The sequence below is a fragment of the Penaeus japonicus genome, unplaced genomic scaffold, assembly GCF_977035675.1.
Source record: "Penaeus japonicus unplaced genomic scaffold, GWHDUDI00000001_assembly GWHDUDI00000040, whole genome shotgun sequence".
Classification (NCBI taxonomy): domain Eukaryota; kingdom Metazoa; phylum Arthropoda; class Malacostraca; order Decapoda; family Penaeidae; genus Penaeus; species Penaeus japonicus.
The window spans coordinates 15689370-15698370 of NW_028234442.1; the positions used below are offsets into that span (position 1 = coordinate 15689370).

Genomic DNA, 9001 nt, shown 5'->3' on the forward strand with positions numbered 1-9001 from the left:
ACACCACACGCTCACACACACACACATATGTATATATATGTATATATATATATATATATATATATATATATATATATATATATATATATATATATATATATATATATATATATATATATATATATGTGTGTGTGTGCGTGTGTGTGTGTGTGTGTGTGTGTAAATGTATGAGAGAGAGAGAGAGAGATAATGGATATGAAGGTAACATATATATCAAAACTGGTGTCAATAATAAAACCTAGATTCTTAGTTCTTAGTGGTAATTTTTTCATCAATTGTCTCTTTTAAATTCATATATAAATGTAGATATAAATAATTTGTTCAGATGTTCAGATATATAACTTTCAACAATATATATATATATATATATATATATATATATATATATATAAATATATATATATATATATACATATATATATATGTATGTATGTATATATACATGTAAATATATACATATACATACACACACACATACATATATATGTATATATATATAAATATATATATATATATGTAATTATATAAATATATATATATATATATATATATATATATATATATATATATCAAAACTGGTGTCAAGAAAAAAATAAATGTATTGGTGGTTCTTAGTGGTAATGTTTTCATCATTTGTTTATTTTGAATTCATAAACAAATATAGATATAAATGATTTGTTCAGATGTTGAAATATTATATAATTTCAACAATATCTGATAGTGATTTATAATGTGAATACTTCAAGTAGGGCATAAATTTGATCAGCAGAACTGACACGCAGTTTTCTGAGAAAAAAAAATCGGCTTTGTTTTTATAATGAAAACATATATATTGTAAATGAAACAAAAAGCAGGATGTTTGCAAATTTATTCTAGGGCTGAAATAAGCTTCCCAAATCCCTAAATATAGTGCTTTGCATAGTCGTCCCTCATAATGGTTATGTAAATCGTAAAAACTCACACAAACCTCTAAGTTTTCCGAAAGAGAGAGATCACTATATCATTTTTTTCATTAGACTGTAAATGCACGTCAACTCTACATTTCATGATGTACATCTTATGACTCTACAGTGAACTTAAAATTATATCTATCCTAGCTAAATAAATATATATATATATAGATTCGTGTTTACAAAAGGCAGTGATAAGATACAAAATACAAACATCAGTACACTGAAGGAGAGAAGGAAAGGAAAATATTACAGCGCTGTCAAGGCACTAAGAAAGAGGTTTGTTCATGTTCTACCTTAGAGACGTTATAAGTAACGCCATCACGTGATATAGGAAATCGCTATGATATATAGGAACTCCAAAGACATTACTGTATATCAATTTTGGAAAATTTTAGTCATTTTATAATGTCTTCTTATAAGAAACTATATTATACACAATGAAAGGTGTGTGAGACTTTCTTTATGTACATGTCTGCGAAATAAATAATGAGTTTGACATGAATCTAGCAAGAGTAAGACGGGAGAACAGCTGACTGTTTAGCATCTATGGAAGACGAAAATAAAGAAATGGACCTTCAGGACTCACAAAGTTAAAAAAAAAATACCTGGACATTTCACAAATGATACAAATAATACCGATAAAGCCACTAGAATGGCGAAGAAAATATAAAACATCGAAGCAAGACAAGATCTAAAAGAGATTCTTATAAAGAGAAATAATTAATTGAGAGTAGAAGTGAGCGGTGACGTTGCACCAGCGAAGGAGGAAGGAAAGAAATGGTCGCTGGCGAAGTGTACAGCCACGAGAAGAACAAAAAGGAAGGAATCTATAGGAAAAGGAGTCACAGAAGTCGAAGGATAGATTGATCTTCAGCGTCGAAAAGGAAACGGAGGCAGGATTATAGAGAAGGAGCTGGTGGTTAGAACAGGGAAGTCAACCAGCGAAGACGGGAAGGCTGAGGTCCCTGGGAGTTGAAGGCGACGTCAACCAGCGAAGGACTGAAGGAGTCGATGGGACGTCCTGCGTTGCTGGGAGTCGAGTCCTCAGGGGGACGCGACCGCATTCGGACGTCCGTTGATGCCTTCCTTCTCTTCCTCGCTCCGGTTCTCGATTCTCACTAAAAGATCAAGGAGGTTTAGATGCGTGGACTGGACTTGGGTGAGAAGGACGGCCATGGATTGTACGCAAAGACAAGGCAGGAGCATTAACTAAAACAATTGACATTCAACTTTATCGCCTGGCATGTTCATCGATTGAAGTGAATACGTCCAATGGCCATAGTTCATAAAAGAGAGGAATTATTCTAAGTAGAGTATATACGAACAAAAATCTCAACAATATTTTCACTACTTGAACCATGCTGAAGGACCCGCCGTTCACCCACCTCCTCCGACTTCAGCCTGCAGCATTGCGCTCATGAAATTCTTGAAGAACTTTTTGAGTTCTCTCTCGTACACCTCCATGAACTCCTTAGAGGCCGCGGCTTCAGGTCCACTTCCTGTCTCTGTGGACTCGATGTCGTGCTCGGGCAGGGGCTCCACCTTCTTCTTCTGGAAGGCGTGCTGGCGTAGGAACGACCGCATGGCCTCGCGGGTGTTCTGGGGAGGGGGGGGAGGGGTCATGAGGTGCTCGAGGCTTCGTCAAGAATGTGAAGGTCTTGGATAGGGATTGGCTGGCTCTATGGTGTGCACATGTACATAGACTGTATTTGCATATATAAGAGTATGAGTATTCATATAAGTATTTATGTGCAGTTGTATATGAATAGACAAATTAATTAGTAAGTAGACAAATTTATGTGTGTGTTTGTGTGCATGTGTGTGTGTGTGTGCGTGTGTGTGCACTGCAAAGTTTTTGTGATAAAAAAGGATTTCTGTCCTCGCCATTATTTAGACCTACCCATATCATAGAGCAATTTCTTTATCCTCATCCAAACACTGATAACCTAACCTTACACGTGCGTCCAGGGCAGACAACTTCCCCAACCCTTCCCCCACAGGCGTCTATATCATGCACGTATGACTAATTTCCCAAGCAACGATTGCACCCTTGGCATTGTTTGCCTTAGTTTCTCTCGCCTCATAAGACGTCAAGATACCTCGTTAGATAAGTTCCCTCTGACATCTCAAGTGCATATTTGATTGCTTTCAGTCCTCCCCCACAGATGTCCCTCCTTTGCCACAGCTGTTCTGATCCCCTGCGCCTTCGAAACTTTTGTCTGGCTCTCCTTTTACTGCTTTCTGCAGATGTTTTCCTTCGGCACACCTGTCCTGACCACCTGAATTTAAAGCACCTGGATCGAGACCACGTCCCCTAGAGCCAGCCACGAGCCCCCGGAGAGCTCCACCTGCCTCCCTCACCTGACTGGACAGATGGTCATGGTGGTGGTGGTGGCCATGGAGCTTCTCTGCGGCCACCTCTCCCTCGGGCAGCTTCACCACCTGATGCGATCCGAGGCGGGCCATGATGAACATCTCTTCGTCGTCGTCGGTGTGCTCGTGCGAGTCCAGACGACCTGGGGAGGGGGGGTGTTAGTGGGGGGTCGTGTGAGTGTTCGATGGAGAGGGGGCGGAGGGGGCGGGAGGGATGTGTCAGTGCTATGTGGCCGGGGGGAGAGGGGGGAGGAAGGGGCGGAGTGGAGGGCGGGATAGTGGAAGGGGAAGGGAGGAGAATGGAAGTGGATATATCAGGGGGAGGGAAGGGAAGGGGAGGGGAGTATGTAGGTACGAGAAGGGGGAGGGAGAGGGGGGAGGGGTTGGGTGTGTAAGTGCTAATGGGCGAATGGAGGGAAGGAAGGGAAGGGTGGGTGAGGGAGGGAGAGGGGGTGAGGACAGTATAAGTGCTGGTAAAGGGTAGGATGGTGGGGTTAAGGAAGGGGTGTATTTGGAGTGTCTTTTTGGAGTTATTTTGAAGAGGTGTCTTGGTTAAAACTATGAATCAAGGGAGACATAATCGACATAATTGAAGAGTTTTATTTTTCTTCAATTCTGCTATTGTGACGTGTGATGATCTGGTGATTTTGTGCAATTATATATCGGGATCTAGCTATCTATCTGTCGATCTGTCTTTCTCGCTCTCTCTCTCTCTCTCTCTCTCTCTCTCTCTCTCTCTCTCTCTCTCTCTCTCTCTCTCTCTCTCTCTCTCTCTCTCTCTCTCTCTCTTTCTTTATTTATTTATCTGTATCTTTCTTTTTCTTTTTCTATATCTATCTATTTATTTATCCACACACACACACACACACATATATATGAATGTGTGTGATGTGTGCGTGTGTATGTTTGTGTATATATATATATATATATATATATATATATATATATATATATATATATATATATATATGTATGTATGTATTTATTTATATATATACATATATATATATATAGATAGATAGATATAGATAGATATATAGATATAGATATATTTGTTCATGTCTCTCTATCTATCTAGATGTAGAGCTCTTGCCTTTTCACACATTTTACCATCAAGGATCCAATGTGTCTTGCCTTGTAAAACCAAAAGCTCATAAATAAGTCAAACGCCAGACATAACACTTGTACAGACGCACATATGAGCAGAGGCACAACGAGAGAACACATGCGACAGAAAATGTGTATAACATGTGAAAATATCAGTCGAATGAAACATTAAATAACTTTTATGTTTGAACTGATAATGCCTACGTACTGTAGTTGTATGTGTAAATGAAATGTGATTATATTCATGCGTAATATATTTTTTTTGCAGATAGTGAGACATGCAGAGACAAAATTGAAAATGTAACTCTACTGTATTTGAAAATTATCTCGTCCATTTGGGGATCATTAACTTTTATATTATATACCTGACCCCCCCCCCCTTAAAATCTGATTCATTTGTTAAATAAAGTTCTATATATATATTTATTTTTTTACTTTCCATTTTTACTTTTACTCAGCATTATCAAATCATAAAATCGTTCTCCCCTTAGTAATTACGACAGTGCAACAGGAATGAATTAAAACACTTTTAGCATGCAAGTGTCTATTATTCTCGATGGTACAACTTAACCAACGGTATTCGAGACACAGAGGAAGGGCCTACGGAGTAAAAAGGAAATGAAAATACATGCAATTTAGTTTAACTTGGCATTTTCGGCAGCGATGCATTTTGAGAGTGTGTTGCACAGGACTGACTCAATGCCATTTTAGAGAGACATTAGCCTCCCACCTCGACTGGGAGTGATGGAAGAAATACATAAATAACTGCCTGCAACATCTACTCTGACTGATTGACTGTTATTTTTACTCCGTTTCATTTCAATCCAGCATGCATCTTTAAACTTTTTTTTTTTTTAGAATCGGTAAAATAGACCAGAAGCATAAAAGTCATGCAGATCTCAAAAGAATCCGATCAATAACTCTTCTACTTTCTTTCGCTCTAAACCGAAACTAGAATCGATAAGCCTAAACTTAAGGATAATTTCGCTCGGCTTCTGGCTGGTGAACTCGCTCGAGGATAAGAAGAATGCGAGAAAGGGAAGAAAGGAGAGAGAGAGAAAAAAAAAGAAAAAAAAAGAGGAGCAGGAGGAGAGAAAGACTAATAACAATAATGAAAAAAACGAGGGGTTGAGAAAAGCGAGAAGTGAAAAAGAGAAGAGAAGAGAAAGAGAAAGAGAAAGAGAAGAACCGTTATTTAGCGAGTGGTTTCTTGAGCGAGGGACCCTCGTTCTCCCTGCGAATGGAGTTAGCGGCAGCGCCCGAGGCCTCACCCAGTTCCTTGAGCTCCTCGTGCTTCTTCCGCAGTCGCTCCACCGCCATGTCGTCGAACCACGAGCCGCCGGGCACGATGGGCTTCAGCTCCTCGGGAAGCTCGGCCGCCTCCTTCATCGACACCGTCATGGAGGCTGCGACGGCGACCACCGCGGCCAGAACGAACAGGCTCAGCTGCGGGAGGAGGGAGAAGGAGGACGTGGGTCTTAGTGGGGGGTCGGGCTTGGGTGCCGGGGGGGAGGGGGGGTAGGTGAGGGATTGTTAGGCAGGGTCATGTGAGGTCAGGACGTTGAGTTAAGAGGCAGGTGAAGGTGAAGGTCAAGGGTAGACAGAGCGCGTCAGGGGAGGGTTAGATAAGGAATAGGAAGTTGAGACGAGGTCAGGAGAAAACAAATGAGATCAGCAGAGGGCAGAAGGCGCCAAGAGAGCTAAGTAAAGGCATAGGAAGTCAGGACAGGTTTAGTTGATCGAAGAATAAGAGGACAAAAGAAGTCAGGTAAGTTCAGACGAGGTCACGAGAAAATTTACGAGGTCAAGAGAAGATAGAAGACGCCAAATGAAGTTACTTTACGAGTGATCAAATATGGAAAAGGCGAAATGAATAACTTGGCTGCCAATTTCAATTACATATTTGTTTTATCTTATGTATCTATGTTGAAGTGAAAAATAAGGAAATTAAACTTTAAAAAGGCCGAGACGCTGAATACACGAACACACATACACGCATACACAATATACGCATATAGACAAACAGGCAGTGACAGATTCAGACATAAGTACACGCATTCATATGCACAAACACACACACACACATACACACACACACACACACACACACACACACACACACACACACACACACACGGACAACTTACACTCACACGGTCAGACACCCCCACCACACAAAGATACACATATTCACACAGCAACAAAAGTCCCATGACCAAAAAAAAAAAAAATCTAACAACCATTAAAACCCCAAAGCGTCTCAGAACCAAGATTTTTTTCTTCTAGAATCACGAAAATTTTCTCTTAGAACCTAGAACATATTCTCTTAAGACAAAAAAAATATATATATATCGAAGGACAAAGCTAATTGCTGGCGTTTCATAGGGCGAACCACAAGATTTAGTTTTTGTGAGGCAGAAAAAGCACCTAAAATAGACCTTGGTTGATGCAATTTAATGTTAAATCAAATGTTGAAATTGATAAGCAGTAAAATAGGTATCAGAAGAGATTTAAGGGGATGTCGAAGGGAAAATTAATCAAAGCAGAGACATAAATTAAGATTGCAACACAATTAATAGACTTCTGAGGCTTGGCAAGGCTAGCACAGAGATATAACATTAGTCATCATCATGATTATGCTGTTAAGAATGAAAAGGATAAAAAAAATGGTGATATGAATAACGATGATAATTATGAAAATACTATTACTTGCTAATATTAATTTTTCTACTACTTCTACTGATGCTAGTGATATCAATGATGATGATGATAAAAGTATTATATCAATGATAACTATAATGACAATACTAATGATGATGGTAAAAATACAAATGGTAATGATAATGATGATAGCAATAATAATGGTAATGTTAATATTAATAATGATAATGATATCAATAATTCATAATGATAATGATAACAATAATTCCAACGATAATGATTATAGGTATGGTTTTAATGATAATGATTCTAATGATGATGATAATAATCATCATAATAACATCACTTATAATGGAGTAATAAAGGTAATATTGCAGCTACTACTAATAATGATAATAACGATATTAACAATCATAATAAGGATGATAATAATGATAATAACAATTGTGATGATGATAAAGATGATTTTTAACGATAAGTATGATAATGAGTGATGATGATAATGATAAGATTAACATATATGATAATGAAATAACAGCATAATGATAATAATGGAGAGGATAATAATAATAATGATAATGATAATAACGATATTGCTGATATTGATGAGGATGATATAATAGTGATGATAATGATGATGATGATGATAATGACAATAATGATAATGATGATTATGGTTATGATGATTATAGTAATAATGATAATAATAATAATAATAATGATAATAATAATGATAATGATAATAATAATGATAAAGATAATAATAATGATAATGATGATAATAATGATAAAGATAATAATAATGATAATGATAATAATAATGATAATGATGATAATAATGATAAAGATAATAATAATGATAATGATAATAATAATGATAATAATAATAATGATAATAATAATGATAATGATAATAACAATGATAATAACAATGATACCAATACCAATAATAAGAACAATAATAATAACAATGACAATAATGAGGATGATAATAACCATTATATCAATAATAACTGATAATAATAACAGCAATACCTAATACAACTCTACCACTAACACCAAAGGAAAATAAAAAGAGAAGAGGCAATATAATGATATCTGATTATACCATTAAGCAGACTGTGCCATCAGTGTGAAGGTTTATGATCTTAATACGAAAAGAACAAAAAAAAAGGCCTAGACATTAAAATTCCAAGGATAGTGTCACTTTTGCAACACCTTGCCATTGCGAAAGATATTGCAACATGTCCAATGAGAGACAATAAAAGGGCTTTTTGGGAGAGGGATAAGGAAAATGTTTTATAGGTATGCGTGGTCGTGCATGGCAAGGAAAATTGCGTTTATGTACTTGGATTTGGATAGATAGGCCTACATACAGATATATATATAGACATCACCCAAAAGTCGTATGCACAGATTCATATACATGCGTACATACATATATACACACACGAACACAAATACACACACACACGAACACAAACACAAACACACACACACACAAACACACAGACACGCGCGCACACACACACAGACACGCGAGCACACACACATACACACACAGACACGCGCGCACACACACACGAACACAAACACACACACACACACACAACAAAAGTCATACATACACCGAAGCCACTAAAGAAATAAGGTCATGGGAAGTGCTCATAAATGGTTGAACAAGGTCAAAAAGTGACATTAGGCGGGGGTAATGGGGGGTAAGGGGGATGAATGAAAATAAAAAGAACCAAAAAGTTTTTAATCGTCTATGGTCCTGACTCATTCTCAAGTGCGATCAATAAAACGATTAAAAGTCTGTAAAAAAAAAAAAAAAGAGGCGGTTATGTCCTTGTTAATTTTCTTCATCGAGTATTGATTTCGAAAAAAAAAAAAATGAGTCAGTAGCT

General features: G+C 37.3%; 1 protein-coding gene across 1 annotated transcript in view; it reads right to left on the bottom strand.

Annotated features, from left to right (window-relative positions):
* Positions 1-853: 853 nt before the first annotated feature.
* The window catches only part of LOC122244638 (uncharacterized), a 61847-nt gene continuing 53699 nt past the window's right edge, over positions 854-9001 (bottom strand). Inside the window, exons 3-6 of the mRNA XM_086533743.1 lie at positions 5705-5879; positions 3315-3469; positions 2339-2552; positions 854-2071 (exon numbers count right to left, since the gene is read on the bottom strand). Coding sequence (XP_086389869.1) covers positions 1998-2071; positions 2339-2552; positions 3315-3469; positions 5705-5879 — 618 coding nt within the window. The 3' untranslated portion in view covers positions 854-1997. The remainder of the gene's footprint in view (positions 2072-2338; positions 2553-3314; positions 3470-5704; positions 5880-9001) is intronic.